Raw genomic sequence first — 16,260 nt, forward strand, 5'->3', positions numbered from 1 at the left:
TCACTGGGGTAGACAGCTAACGAGCATAGAGCCTTTGGATTTAAAAAAAAATAAACTGCAAGCTTGGCTGATTTTTATAATAACATTTTTGAGCTTTTAATCACTCAGGAGGCTATTTCAATCAAACTCTTCCCATAATTTGATACTTAATCCCGCTTTCCCGCCCCCCAAAAAGTAGGTATCTTTCCAGAGTGATCATTGCTAGGTGACATGCTTCTCAGTTGTACGTGTCTACATGTTGTGAGGTCTGTTGACACTTTGTGATGGCAAAACAAAGGTGCCAAACAAATTACATTAAAAATTCCAAGAAAAAAGAATATGATTAAAATTATGCACAATGCTAAGTTATTCACATGTAGACTGTGTTGTAAGGTCAAATATTTGACTAGTAAAGTGATTTGTTGTTTACGGGACTGTGGCAAACAAGAGTTCTCCTGATAGGGCTTTCGTTCCTTTCAAAGAAAAGATCAGACATATCAAAAATATTCAGTGTATAGTCCATCAGTTAGCATATATAATTAATTCCATTAGCAACTAGATTTTATTTTTTTAAAGATAATGGAAAATTAAATGCCTATTTTGACATTGACTTTTGTTATAGTTTACCATTATTAGACCATATGTTGGTAAATGCTATGTATTGAAACAGTAAATATTGCTTATTAGTTTTCTCTGTTTAGTTATTAAATATGAATTCTTTGCTAAAATAGTTGTCTATTAAATAGTTGTACCTCTGAAGAGTACTCAGATATGAAAAAAATATGAGAAATTATTTTTTGAAACAATTACTTACCTAATTTTTTGGTGAACTGCCTGACAGAATTAATGTTAGTTTAGCACTTTTAAATGATTATTCAAACTTAACAGTCTTCTTTATTGGTCATTTTGGTCATGCTTTTAGTATCATAGTGCCAATAGGTGAGGATTCTGGCTTATAATATCCTTTTATGATAGTCTCTAGACATTTCTGAAAAGTTTGCATCTTTAATATTACCTTTCAGTCATGACATATTTTTTCTTTTATCAGTAGACAACTTGAAAGGTCAGTGTCTTTATTTCTCTTTTTATTTTATTTTGAAGACTTTCATTGACAGTCTTATATCTTGAATAAGCTCATAAATAATGGGAAGTACAAAGCCTTATGGAAATACCAGGCATTTCTTACTGCCTACTGACATGTTCCTCTTGGTCAACAAGCCTTAAGATACTTTAGATGTCAAAAGTTAAGTAGAATGATTGCTTCCCAGCTACCATGCTATCACCTTGGGCGAAACAAGTTAATTTTGAAAATAGTCTGCTCTCCATTAAAGAGGGTCCTTTTTATATTTGAGGTGTTATTATCACTAATATGTCTCTGGCTAGACTATTATTTTTTTTAGTAGCAACTCCGCTACTTCCAAAAAAAATGAAATAATTTATGATATTGCCAATTGCATTCTCCACATTCATCTACCTTGAAAACTCCTGTTTCAGGAGTTTCATCAAAGAAGGTAGGCCCAGATTCACCAAGACTGAATTTACAAATCAGCCACATTCGTGTAAAGAGAGAATGAGAGCAATTGATTTTATTTTACAGTAAAAACTGTCTTATTTTGCATATGGTATTATAGAAGAAAATGCTATTGGAAAGTAGATATTAAGTTATAATCACACGCTCAGTTTATTCACCACTGAATAGATGAGAAAAGTAGATGTTCTAAGAATCTAAGGTGATCTTGAGACTGAAATGATAGTATTGACATTTTCCTCTCTAGATCTTTCCCTGGGGAGACTCACCAAAAATGGAAGACATTTGTTGAGTCCCATAGGTTTTGAAGCATATTTTTCTGTAGGAGAATCTTTTCTGTGGTAATTAAGGACAGTATTTATTTGTTTGTTTGTTTAACATTTTTATTTTTAAGTAATCTCTACACTCAATATGGGGTTTGAACTTAAAACTCAGGGATCAAGAGTCACATCCTCTACCAATGAGCCAGCCAGGCACCACTCAGGGGCAGTTTTAAAGGCTACACCCATAACAAACTAAGACAACTCCCAGAGTTTTATAACGTAGCCAATACTGAATGGGTTTTGAATGAGTGTTTTAAATATTGAATGCATTTTTTTACCGACAATTAAACTGTTTTTGATTGTTCCCCAGTTATGTCATGACAGTACTCTATACTCTGATTCATCATTAAAGCTCTCTGCCAGCCCATCTTCAGGAGATGTGTCATCAGATATGAACATACAAGATTTAAACAAAGAACTTTGCTTTCAATGGTACATTCCTCCTCTAGAAAGACCCCCAAAGGAAACAGAACCTATGGTATGTAATACAATCACAAAACTAACTCTTATATTTATTTAGATATAGAGTTTAACTTGACCATTATAACTTGAAAGTAGAGAACATCCTCTTGTCATATAGATGAAAATATACAGGAATATGGAATCTGTATTGTCTAGTAGAATGGATCTGAAAATAAGAAATCAGGAAAGTCTGATTCAAGTTGATCATTTTCTTTTTCCTGATTTTCAAGGGAAACTTTCAAGTGTGTTACCATAATATATGATGTTTAACTTTTTTTGTAGTCATTCCTTATCACATTAAGGACATTTTTTTTTACTGCCCACTTCGCTAAGAATTTTTATCATAAATCTTTTAGTGCATCTATAAAGATGATTTTATGATTTTTCTCTTTTAATATATTAATTGATTTTTAAAAAGTTTTTTTCCATTTTATTTATTTGAGAGCAAGCAAGCAGGGGAGAGGGATAAAGTGGGAGAGAGGGAGAATCTCAAACAGGCTGCACACTCAGCACATTGCCCGACACCAGGCTCAATCCCAACACACTGAGATCATGACCTGAGCTGAAATCAAGAGTTGGAAGTTCAACTAACTGACCCACCCAGGTGCCCCAATTGATTTTTTAAATGTTAAATCAATCTTGTGTTCCTAAGATAAACTCAAATTGGTCTTGTATTAATTTTACTGGATTCAGTTTGTTAATGTTTCGTGTTGGATTTTTGCCACTGTTTAAGAGCAATATTGGGCTACAAATTTTCCTTTTTATACTGTCTTTGTCAGATATTTTTTGTAACAAGATTTTTTTAGACTCATAAAGTGAGTTGATAAATATAATCATGTTTTTCTATTCTCTGGTGACATTTCTGTAAGTTTGGAGTAAACTTTTCTCCTCAAATATTTGGTAAGAACTCATCAGCGAAGCCATCTGGTCCTAGTGGTTTGTTTCTTTGTGAGAAAATATAAAACTAGTAATATTATTCTATGGATACCATAGTTGGCATCAGTTCTGGTTGGGTCACTATTGTTCTAATGGTTTGTGCTTGTGTCAAACCAAGTTTTAAATATTTTGACTATCATCCCTGTTTATAGAACATTGGGGTTATTTCTTCTTGAGTCAAGTTTAAGTTGCTTTTTCTAGAAACTTTTTCATCTTATTTAAAATTTCTCTCATACTTTTAATCTCCCTGATGTATTTGTATTGAAGTGTGTGTCTTTTCATTTCTTATAGTAGTGGTTTGTGTATTTTACTTGATCATTGTCACCAGAGGTCCCTCATAAGTTAATTTTGTTTCAGTAATCATATCTTTCTTCTACTTGTTTTTGGTATGTGTGTATGTGGAGGGTTATATTCTTTTTCTAACTTTTGACTTCTTGAGGTAAATGTCTGGCTTAATATTCAGTCCTTTCTTTCCTAATGTATGTGTTTTAAGACTATGAGTTTCTCTAAACATTGCTTTGGTTTCACCCCACAAGTTTTTTTCTAATGTTTATTTTTGAGAGATAGAGTCGGAGAGCAAGTGGGAGAGGGGCAGAGAGAGAGAGGGAGACACAGAATCTGAAGCAGGCTCCAGGCTCTGAGCTGTCAGTACAGAGCCCAACGCAGGGCTCGAACTCACGAATGGCAAGATCATGACCTAGGCCAAAGTCAGATGCTTAACCAACTGAGCCACCCAGGCGCCCCTCACAAGTTTTTATTATAGTATTATCATTATCATATGGTTAAAAAAATTTTTTAAGTTTTCATTATGATTTATTCTTTGGCTCATTTCATGGGCCATTTCTTTTTATTTTATTATTATTTTTTTCAACGTTTATTTATTTTTGGGACAGAGAGAGACAGAGCACGAATGGGGGAGGGGCAGAGAGAGAGGGAGACACAGAATCGGAAACAGGCTCCAGGCTCTGAGCCATCAGCCCAGAGCCTGACGCGGGGCTCGAACTCACGGATCGCGAGATCATGACCTGGCTGAAGTCGGACGCTTAACCGACTGCGCCACCCAGGCGCCCCTCATGGGCCATTTCAACATGTGTTTCTTATATTCCGAACTATATGGAGCTTGTATATATTATATCAGAAGATTATCTTTTGCTTTTATTCTTAGGTTATGTTGTTCTGTGATAATAAAAAATGCTCTGTATGATTGATATTGTTCAAACCTGCTTTTTTTCCTCCAGGAAAGGATTTACTGTGTAAATATTCCATTGCTCTTAAAAGGAATGTGCAGTCCTCAGTTGCTGAGGCAGTTCATGTATATGCGTACTAGGTCGGTTTGGTTAGTCTTGTTCAAATCTCTATTCTTGTTTGTTTGCCTTTAATTTTAAAAAGTCGATTATTAAAAGAAGCGTGTTTAAGTCTCTCCCAGTGATCATCATTGTTTAGTCTTTCCTTGTAGTTCTGTCAAATTTTGCTCTCTATAATTGAAACTGTGGTCTTAGTACAATCAGATTAACTGTTGTATCTTCTTGGTGAATTGAGCATTTTATCATTTTGAAATGACTCATGGGCTTTTTGTAATAATGTTTTTTTCCTCATAAAGTATGCTTTGTCTGATATTACTAAAGGACAATGACTTTCTTGTGGTTATTATTTTCACAGTATATATTTTCCAAACTTTTGCTTTCAACCCTTTTGTGTACTTGTGTTTTAATTGTGTTTTTATCGAAGGCATGCACTTGGATATTTTCATATATAGTCTGATAACATTGTATTTTGACTGGGGAATTTAATACATTTATATTTAATGTATATTAAGTGTACATTTGGTTTCAAATCTACCCCGTTATTTTGTATTTGTGCTTGTCTCAGCTCTTCTGTTTTTCTCTTTTCCCTTCTGGATGATTTTATCATTCACTTTTCCTCTATGAGTTTTGAAATTATACATTTTTTTCAATGCTTTTAGTGGTTACCTTCAGAACAACATACATACTTATCAAAGTCTAAAGTTAACGAGTATCATTTTTCCTGTAATGACTTATATTACTATACATTTTTAACCCAAAATAATTTTATTTTTAATTAATGTATGCAAGAGTTATTTCTTTTGGAATTTTCCATATATTTACCACTTTTTTTCCCACCCCATCTTGCATTTTAGACATTTCATCCAGGGTCACTTCTTTCTGTTGAAGTATATACTTTTGGAATTTCCTTTGGTGAGGATCTTCTGGAGGCAAACACTTAATTTTTGTTTGCCTGATATATTACTTTATACTTATTTGCGAAATAAATTTTCATGGAGTAGATAATTTAAGATTGGAAATTATTTTATTTCAGTACATTGAAAATGTCATTTCCTCCTTTCTAGTGTTGTTGAGAGACAAACTTTTATTGCTTTAGAGTACTGACTTCTTTCACTAACTGCTTTTGAAATTTTCTCTTTTACTTTGCAAAATTTTCTTGGATATGGCTTTCTTTTTGTTTCTTTGGCTTACATGAATAAGCCATAGACTCTGGATAAAAACATAGACTCTGGAGCCAAACCACCTGGGTTGGAATCCCAGCTCTGTCACTTAATAATTTTGTGATCTTCAGTAGATTGATTAGCTTTTCTGTATCATAGTTGTACTCATCTTTAATTAGAGATAATTGTATAAATGCTTAACCTCAATAAATGGTAGTTGTCTTTTATTATCTGAAATTATTTATTTTTAATTTTTTTAATGTTTATTTTTGAGAGAGAGAGAGAGAATGTGAGCAGGAGAGGGGCAGAGAGAGAAGGAGACACAGAATCCAAAGCAGGATCCAGGCTCCAAGCTGTCAGCACAGAGACTGACTCAGGCTTGAACTCATGAACCATGAGATCATGACCTGAGGTGAAGTCAGACGCATAACCAAATGAGCCACCTGGTCATCCCTGAAATTATTTTTAAATTATTATGTTTTTAAGTTTATTAACTTCAAATGTACATGCCATACGCTGGTTAAACATTATTTAAAAACTCCTTCTAAAGATTAGCAACAATATCTTCTAATAGATACTGTAGCTGCCAACATTGTATAGAAAAGAGAGAAAACTGTGCCTTACCAGCAGAATTAAAATGCATAGCAAATAGGAGAAAAAAAAACTTAGCTTGCCTCTAAATGCCCCTTACAAATTTATGTCACACATATCACTTCTTGTTTTAATGTTTATTATTTTTATCTTTACCTAACTCTGATCCATTGCTTTATCCATATCAATGTCCATATGCACGGAGAGACATTTTCACTAGGGCTAATTGGGGAGCAGGAGCAGATGGGGGCAAGTATTTAGAAGCAGTTTAATATCAATCTCTGAACAATTGGAGATAGAATTCACATTCTAGGAGAATCTTGATGAGGGGTCAAGCTTTTAAAAATGGAACAGTTGGTCACTACAGCCATTTGCAGAGGGGCCTTCCGCTATAGAATTCCTTTGATTGCTGTTCTCTCTAAGAAGAGCCTCGGGCTTTTCCCCATAAAACGGTTGCCATATAGTTTTGCCCTGTTCAGCATTTTCATTCGGTTTCTGCCTCCTGTGTTGGTCTACTCTTGCACTTTTCAGCTCTTGAGTGCCGTCCCCTCTAGCTGTGCCTCTGGTAGCTTCTGCTGCTCCTTGACCCCTGTGACCCTGTCAGATCGTGCAACCTCCTGGGCCTACCTCTCTTTGCTCTCAAGCACACGTCTCCCATTGGCCTCTTCATTCTTTATTCTTAGGCTGGCAAACTGCTGCTAACTCTTGGTCAATTATGTATCTCTTTCTACTCCTACAAAAAGAGAAACTTTGACTTATCACTCCCTAGGAACATTTAAAGCTATTTCTCATGTTTTGAAAGTACTCTCTTTCCCATACTTTCCAAGTCAAATCCTTGCCAGATATTTTCCATAAACATTTAAAAATAATAAATCTGTGTAGTCTCTTTTGGGAAATTTAGTACAGCAGTTTTCAAACTGTGGTTCCAAGAATACTAATGGACCATGGAATCAATATTGTGTGGGTCTTAGTAGTATTTTTTTAAGAAATTAAAACAAGAAAAAAAATCAGAATGTATTATATACAGTAAGCGAAAATGTTTTCTGAAATTTTCATTTCATGATGTTGTTAGATAAATTTTTCAGATTGATTGATCTGCAGCATATGTCTGAATTCATTTACTTGATGGCCAGAGAAACAACCAAGTGATAAGAGTATATCCATTCAGAGAGGATATGAATACAGAAAGATTACATACTTGGGAAATAGAATGTTTACCTAAGCAGCTAGTTTTAAAAAATGGGAAAGAAAGTAAAAAGTTCATTTTGCAAGGTCGTAGAAATATCACATCCATATCAATCTGAGACAAAGTGATCTGTGAAGTTAATGTTATGACTACATATGTGGCTGATAATTAGAGTAACAGGGTTTTATCCATCAACAGTTGTGTCTGACAATTAACATGGAAACATGGACTGCTGTCAGGCAGAGATTACAAGGAGAGCACCAGCTAACAAATTCTGATCTAAATAGGTTGCTTGAGTGATTTTCTTATGACATAAGCAAAGACACAAGAACACACAGTTTTCCCATTTCTTAGTTTGGGGATATTTTTTCCCCTCTTTGCTAATAAAAATGTATTATTGGGTCATGATAAAAGATGTAGTTGCTAACATAAATTTCAATTAAAAAGGTGGGAAACACTGACTTGGATAGACTAGATCTCCTCAGACCTAAGATTTTTATCTTTTCAGAGATTACACTGAAATTTGTTTGATGACTTTAATATTGGTGTATTTGGGGGCACCTGGGTGGCTCAGTCAGTTAAGTATCGGACTCTTGATTCAGCTCAGGTCATAATCTCACACTTCCTGAGATTGAGCCCCATGTTGGCTCTGCACTGAGAGTGGAGCCTGCTTGGGATTCTCTCTCTCCCTCATTCTCTGCCTCTCCCCTGCTCATGCTAACTCTCAAAATAAATTAATACATTTTAAAAGAAACAAACAAATTAATATTGGTGATTTGAACATTTATCTACTCACTATCTTGGTTGTTCAGTGTAGAGTTCTGTGTTGAATAAACTGGCTGCAGCTCATGAAACTACAAGATAATAACAATAGTGAATGTAGAGCTTATTGTATTCTAGATGCTCTGCTTATATTAACTTCACAACAACTCTATGAGGTGGATACTCTCACTAGCCCCATTTTACGGAAGAGGAAACTGGGACAGGATGGAGAAATGCTAGTCAACAATGAATCAGGATTGGAGCAATCTGATTCCAAGACTGCACTCCTAAGCATGGTGCTTTGTTGAGTCCTCAGACAGTGGACCTTAGTTGCAGGCACTTGTAGCCTCTGGATGGGATGGTGATGAAAATTAATATCTGACCTAGGGTGTTGGAGTTTCCAGGGACTTAGACTAGGGTTAAAAATGCAAGTTAATGTCACTTGATTCCCCTACTCAGTCCTCTTCTGTTAATCTAGTATCTGAACTAAAAATGCCAGTAGAAGCTAAGGATGCTGGTGGCAGCAAAGTAAAAATCCTAGGACTAGGGATTTTGATGTACAATTTTTAGGTAATTCAGAGGGCTAAATATGTTCTATGCCACAATACTCTTTAGGATTAAGTTTATAACTCAGAAAAGTTTAACTTTTTAAAAAGTTTATTTATTTATTTATGTATGTATGTATGTATGTATGTATGTATGTATGTATGTATAGAAAGGGAGAGCACATGTGCATGCAAGCCGGGGAAGGGCAGAAGAGGGAGAGAGAGAGAATCCCACATAGGCTCTGTGCTGTGAGCACAGACCCCGACATGGGGGTCCATCCCATAAACTGTGAGGTTATGACTTGAGCTGAAACCAAGAGTCAGACACTCAACTGACTGAGCCCCCCAGGTGCTGCAGAGAAGTTTAACTTCTTAAGTATGGGGGTAGAAACTGTATTATCCTATTTAACAAAATTATCTTTAGTAGAATATAGTAGAACCACATTATAAGCTCTTCACTGGAATTTGGTTACACACTAAGCATCTCTTCGATGATTTCAGTATCTTCCAGAGACAGACACTAAAGAAGCTTCCATGAGCTACCATGTTAATGAACGTCTGGGACACAGGCTTTAAAAATAGTTGTGAAGAATGGCTGAGAGATTCATACAGCTTAGCTTAAAAAGGTGTAACCACTGGTTGGCACAGTTGGTTGAGCATTTGACTCTTGATTTCAGCTCAGATCATGATCTCATGGTTTGTGGGATCAAGCCCGGTGTTTGGGGTTTTCACTGACAGCATGGAGCCTGCTTGGGATTCTCTCTCAGCCCCTCCCCTGCTCATGCTCTCTTTCTCTCTCTGTCTCTCTCTCAAAATAAATAAATAAACTTAAAAAGAAAGTGTAACCACAGCCAAAGTCTTGATGGCCTAAATTTATCTTAAGAATGCATCTTAGGTGGCTCCTGAGTAGCTCAGTCAGTTGAGCATCTTACTCTTGATTTTGGCTTAGGTCATGATCTCACACTTTGTGGGATTGAGCCCTCCATCGGGCTCCACATGACAGTTTGGGATTCTCTCTCCAGCTCTGTCTCTGCCTCTCCCCTGCTAGCTTTATCTCTCTCTCTGTCTCTCTCTAAAAATAAATAAACATTAAAAAATATATCTTAGTACCTTTAGTTTTATTCTACCTCATCTTCTTGCTATTTTTTACAATCCACAGTTCCCACTAGGATGTTCTGGATTGCAAGCCAACCCAGGTTCAGAATGAGACTTGAATTATATTTATTACTTGATCAGACTAAAGGAATACAACTCAGAACTAGCAGGGTGGAGGGGCAATGAAGAATCAGTAGCAGGACCTTTCTTTCATCTCTGAGACCTAATTTGGGGGAATCAAACTACTGCAAAGGCTATTGTGTTGAGTGCAGCTAGGCAGTTCAAAGCATGGTATTCAGAGGCCACAGAAGATTTAGACAGACAAGCATGATCAATGCAAGAAGTCTGGTCAAGCAAAGCACTGAAAACCAAGATTCCATGTGTCAAGTGAAAACACAAAGTTGGATAGAACCTGAAGAGTTCTTGGAGATAAAGTCTATTCAATGTAGAAGCCCAGCCAGTCTGGGAACAAGACATATGGAGCTGCTGTTCCTTTCTGGAGATCTTTAAAGCCTTAGTGTGAGCTAAACTGTATTTCATGGTCCCAAAGAAGCAGACTGTGCATTCAACACGAGTTTAGGGGGCGCCTGGGTGGATCAGTCAGTTGAGTGACCGACTTCGGCTCAGGTCATGATCTCACAGTTTGCGAGTTCAAGCCCTGCATTGGGCTCTGTGCTGACAGCTCAGAGCCTGGAGCCTGCTTCTGATTCTGTGTCTCAGAAATAAATAAACGTTAAAAAAAAAGACAAGTTTAGTCTTTCAGGACACCAAAGGAAGAATTAGGATTCTTGGGAAAACTACCAAGTCATAGTAACCTCATAGAACCTCAACATTTTCAGTGTGGATGTCAGGGACGCCATAACGCAGAGATCATACAGATGCCCAGGGCTTCCCTCTGAGGTGCCCTGGATTCTGGGTCTTGTTGGCCAAGTGACTAATGAGAGCCTGGTGCTGCAGATGAGACCCAAAATTACACCCTGCTTCTGGGAGCTGGGGAAGACAAAGGCTGCATAAATGAAGCAGGGGCCAGCATCTGATAGTCAAGAACCAGCAGCACTGGCATCCCCTGGAGGCTCACTAGACATGCAGAATCTCAGGTCTCCAGACCCACCAAATCAGAGCATACATTTTTTAAAAAAAAATTTTTATGAAGTTTCTTTATTTTTGAGAGGGAGAGAGAGAGACAGAGCGTGAATGGGAGAGGGGAAGAGAGAGAGGGAGACGCAGAATCTGAAGTAGGTTCCAGGCTCTGAGCTGTCAGCGCAGAGCCCGATGCAGGGCTCAAACTCATGAACTGTGAGATCATGACCTGAGCAGAAGTCAGTCGCCCAACCGACTGAGCCACTCAGGCACCCCAAACATACATTTTATTAATATCTCCCAAGTAATGTATGCACATTTAAGTCTGAGAAGCACTGGGCTAGGCCAGCACTACCAATGCACCTCACAGGTCTAATGATGATTCTCCAAGAAGCTATGCTGCATTGCCGGATTCTATAGTAGGCTCCACTGGAAAGCTTCTCTGACTTCCCTTGGACCACCCAAGTCAAATTTCAGGACTTGAAAGAAACTAAGAGAACATCTATTTGATGCTCTCATTTTGAGGATGAGGAAGCCAAGTCCCATATGAGTACAGTGACTTGACCATTGCCACAACTTATTAGTGAGAAAAACATGAATGAGGACCTGAGTCTTCTAGTTCTTTGTATGGATTTCTTTGTAACATGCATATAATAGCTGCTTACTAACCAGTTAATAAAACATTGATTGAGTGCACCCTATATACCAGGTGTTTTGTTAGGTGATTAAGATACCAGGGTGAGGAAGTTATGAATCAACTCCATCTAGTAGAGGAGGGGCTCTGTCTTCACCCCTTCCTGGGCTGTAAGGGATACCCCATTCAAGATGATTTTAGATACAGTATTTCTCAGTGTTTGTCAAAGCCACAACACTTCTTTACCATTGAAAAACAAGCCTTTGTGAAAGTGAGTAAGGGAGCATTGGAAATTTCATTGTGGGCATATTGTCTCCTGCAGAATCCAGTCCTGAGTATGTAGGGTTTTATAGACACTTATACCTGAAGAGTGAGGACAAGTTTGAAATAGAACTAAGTGCATGGATTTGATGGGGACAGCCTGGGAGGTCAGATATGAAGCTGGCTTGGGGTTAGCAGTGGGTCTAAAAGAATATGGAGAATGAGGTACCAAACAAGGTAGGGCGAGAAGCCGGGAGTGGTCACATGGCTCACAGCGACAGCAGTGATGCTCTGAGCACTTCATGTTGACTCATTGGATCCTCACACGATCCATGGGGATGGGGATTACCACATCTCCATTTTACAAATGAGGAAGTAGAGGCATAACATTTTCATAATTTGCCCCGATCACACAGCCAGTAAAGTCGGGGAAGCAAACCCAGACACTCTGGCTCCAAAGCCCAGGCTCACAACAAATAGATGCGAGTCAGTTTAGTGTTTTAATGTGTAACTACTGCCTTATTTTATCCAAGTCTGTTTTGATTTCAGACTGTTATACTTTGAAATCAGTTGTGCCACGCTCGGTTAGAAGAGATTTTAAAATTGTACTGCAAAGCCATTGACAAGTGTCAGCCTGAGGAGGGAGAAAGTCATTTTCATTATCAGGGGTTAAATGTAAAGTATGTTATCTATTTAAATTTTTCCACTAACACACTTTGGGGAACTTCATTAGCTCTTAAGAGATATAATGAAAATTTCAGAAATATGAAGATATTAATTAACATGAAGCAGGTGCTGCAAGCACTACTAAAAACAGTACAAGATGTCACTCCTGTCCACAGGGACTTTGTATGCTAGCCTGGGAGTCAAGGTTAACAAACACAAAACAAGAGCAAACACCATAAGACAGACTAATCTCTCTGGGACTCATTTCATTTTGATTTCAGAAGTGTTTCATCAAATTTACCATAGTTTGAAAAACCAAATGTGAAAGACTTTTAATGAATAAAAAGAACATTTCTCTCTCTGTCTGGCTGTCCACATCCCTGAATCCCACCATCAGATACAATTACTTTCAACTCTCAGCTGTCTCTGTTTTATTGAGTCTCCCCCCAGCCCATACATCTAAATTACATGCTCACATGATAATTTCTTTAGTGATCAACCTCACACACTACTATGGAAGATGAAAGCTAATGTCAACCTCTTTTTCCCCCCTCAGGTATACTCTTCTCTTCCACACACTCTCTTAAATGAGTTCTTTTTTTTTTCAAGTTTACTTATTTATTGAGGGTGGGGGCAGACAAGAGATGGAGAGAGAGAATCCCAATCAGGCTCTGTGCTGTCACAAACTGAGATCATGACCCGAGCCGAAATCAAGAATTTGGATACATAACCGACTGAGTCACCCAGGTGCCCCTCTCCTAAATGAGTTCTATCAAAATTCTTAAACACAGAGCCAGTGTTTACATTATGAATGTGTAAATATAACTCACAGCTGAGCCAAATAAGGTACTGTTTCCTTTCTTCCCGACTTCTATCCTGAAGAAAAAACCTGCCTTATTTTTAATTTAGTGTTCTCTGTATTCTAGAATCTCTCATTCTTCCTAAACTTTCAAAGAACTACACAATTCTTCTCTGCATGGTCAAACTCATCAGTTTATCTTAATTCTTTTACTGTCTTCTTCTTCAGAGACATGTTCCAAACTGGATTGATTGCTCTAATGGTTCAGATCTCATCATAAGAGCCCACTCGCCATCCTCCTGAGAATTCCCTGGGTCCCATGTTTCTCCCTATCTTGACTTGCTCTCTCCTATTGAATGAACACATTTTACAGCTTTCTGATAAAGGATGTGTTGGAGGTTCTGATTATTCAAAGGACACACCATACAATATATTCCACAAAGTATATTCATGGAAGATTTTGGTAAAGGATAAGTCATGGCAGGATAAAGAAAGCTCAGATAACCAGTAGAGAGATCCAAGATGCCTGGGAGCAGTTGCCAGGGTCCTCACTCAGTTGCACAGCACACTTCATCTACAGATCATGAACCACAAAAATATGGTAAGATATCTTGATCTCAAGAAGGTTGATGTCTTAACTGAGGAGGGGTCTTTCAAACCTCTCTATTCTTGTAGTCAAAACCACGTGTGGAACCGGACTCAGTGATAGAAATGAAGAGAACAATAGAATCCAGATGCAAATCATCAATACGTACATATCTACAAGAAAATGCTGACACGATGGCACAGGCTGCCCCATTGGTGTGTTTCAGAATCAAGAACAGGACTGCATTAGTCACTGGGTGGTACATTTCACTCAGCTTTGGCCAAGGGCCAACAATAGTACTACAGTCCCCTGAGATGTTAACCACTTGCAACAGATTGACCCTGTACTTACACAGGATATAAGAAAACCTTGAATGTCCAACACAAAGTCATCATTGTATGCTGACGTCATCATTTTCTAGGCATAAAACTCTACGTTGAAAATTATTTTCTCTCAAAACGTGGGAGACATTGCCCCATTGTTTCTGGCAATCCTGCATTGCTGTTAAGTATGGTCCCATTCTAATGCCTAGTTCTTTCTTTTTCTTTTTCCTGTGGAAGCTCTGGGGATCTTCTTTCCATGCCCTGTGTGCTGAAATTCCGTGATGAACCATGCGGGTCTGTCATCCACTGAGCCCCTTTCAATCTTTCAGTATATTCTTTAGTGCAAGAAGAATTATTTTCTTTGATAATTTCCTCCCTTTGATTATCTCTGTACCTTCTGGAATTATTATTCAGATACTGAATTTATTAGATTGAGTATTTTTCTCATCTTTTCTCCCATATTACCTATGTTTTAAAATTTAGGTTTACCTTTGGGGAGATATCTTCAATTTTATATTTCAAACCTTTGTTGATATTTAGTTGTGATCATATATTTTTTTAGTTCTTAAGAGCTCTTTCTTGTTCTTTGTTCATTTTTAACAGCACTGCGTTCTTGATTCACAGATAAAATATTGTCTTTATTCTCTCTTAAGATATCAATTATGGTTTCATTGAAGTTCTCTTCTGCTCTCTGTCTTATATCTGATTCTTCAAGTTCCTTTCTTATGTTAGTTTTGGTCTCTACCTTTCGTTTCATGTCTAGTGACCCTTGGCTATCCATTCATTTGTGAAGGTGCTACAGGGTGTATCAGGTCAGACTTATTGATTTATAGGCCTCATTGTAGGGTAACTGCAGGAGCCAGCAGTTTCATTGCAGGATGCTGAAATGTCAGTATCTGTAGGTCTTTTCTCTTTGTCTGGTCAGTTTCCTCAAAGAGGATCCTTTTCAACTTCTGTCTGGTTTCCTACATCCCGAGCAGGGGCTGCAGTGGGGTAGGGGATGTCTCTTGTTCAGAACACAGACTTCCACTTAATTCCCATGTTTTCAGTTCTGCATCTCAGCCCTGTACCTAATGTCCCTGACAATAGAGCTCTGATTTAACCTCAGCAGAGAGGAAAATGAAAGGAAGTTTGGCCAGAGAGGAGGCAAGGGAAGTAGGGAAATCTCCTGGTGGCATGGGCTCAGGGAAGGGATAAGAGGGAGGAACATCTCCAGCTCCCAAACCTTTCTGGGTTGTCAGTCATGTTTGTTGTTGGCAACCCCTCTGAAGGCAGTTAGGACACAGCCTTTCCTCTTTTCTGAGTCCCCCCAACACTCTTCTCAGCAATTTCTGTCCTTCAACGTGTTGCTAACATCTCTTGTCTGCTTACCTCCTTTTTGTCTGTCTTTGTGGATTTACGCCTTTCTAAAAAATCCCTGTACTCTTATTTTAGTTTGATTATCAAAGAAACAGAGATAAATGCATGTACTTAATTAGTTGGTTTTGACTGGCAGCTCTGGGCCTCAGCATTCTCATATCTAAAAGGAGGGACTTAGACCAGATCCTCTCTAAGGTTCTATGAATCTCAAATTCTGTGAATTGGACCATAAATAAGTGCTACAATATAAGGAAGCAAAATTCAAACCGCAGGGAGATTACCAGAGTATGAGTCATTAGGAGAAGTTCCATGTTAGAGGTGGGGACCAGAAAGTTGTGTGTAGGTTGAATAAACAGAAGAGTAAGGGAGCAGCATAAGTGATGCACGGAAGCAGCTATGACCACTGATGAGAAAGGCGCATATTGAGAAGCAACGAGAAACAAGGTTGGATATTCACCAGGTACACATTTCCAACTTGTAGAGGGCCTTCGCAGGTTGAGATTTAAACTTAATAATTGCAGTAAGAAATGGCACTCTTCAAAAATAATATAATATTATTATCAAATGGCATTTCTTTTCACCTCATAAACTTTGTACAATTCTTGCTCAAATCAGTCCTCTTTAAAGTGAGTTGAAACACAATTGTTTTCTCTTTCAAAGAAAAACTTAAACAATCGAATG

The 16,260-nt window shown here is 37.8% G+C and overlaps 1 protein-coding gene across 2 annotated transcripts in view; it reads left to right on the plus strand.

Annotated features, from left to right (window-relative positions):
* CFAP54 (cilia and flagella associated protein 54) overlaps positions 1 to 16,260 on the plus strand; it is a 291,595-nt gene that overhangs the window by 238,608 nt on the left and 36,727 nt on the right. For both annotated transcript variants that reach the window (XM_045463270.1, XM_045463272.1), the window contains one exon: positions 2,141 to 2,308. In XM_045463270.1, coding sequence (XP_045319226.1) covers positions 2,141 to 2,308 — 168 coding nt within the window. The remainder of the gene's footprint in view (positions 1 to 2,140; positions 2,309 to 16,260) is intronic.

This window comes from Leopardus geoffroyi, chromosome B4 (genome assembly GCF_018350155.1).
Source record: "Leopardus geoffroyi isolate Oge1 chromosome B4, O.geoffroyi_Oge1_pat1.0, whole genome shotgun sequence".
Taxonomy (NCBI): domain Eukaryota; kingdom Metazoa; phylum Chordata; class Mammalia; order Carnivora; family Felidae; genus Leopardus; species Leopardus geoffroyi.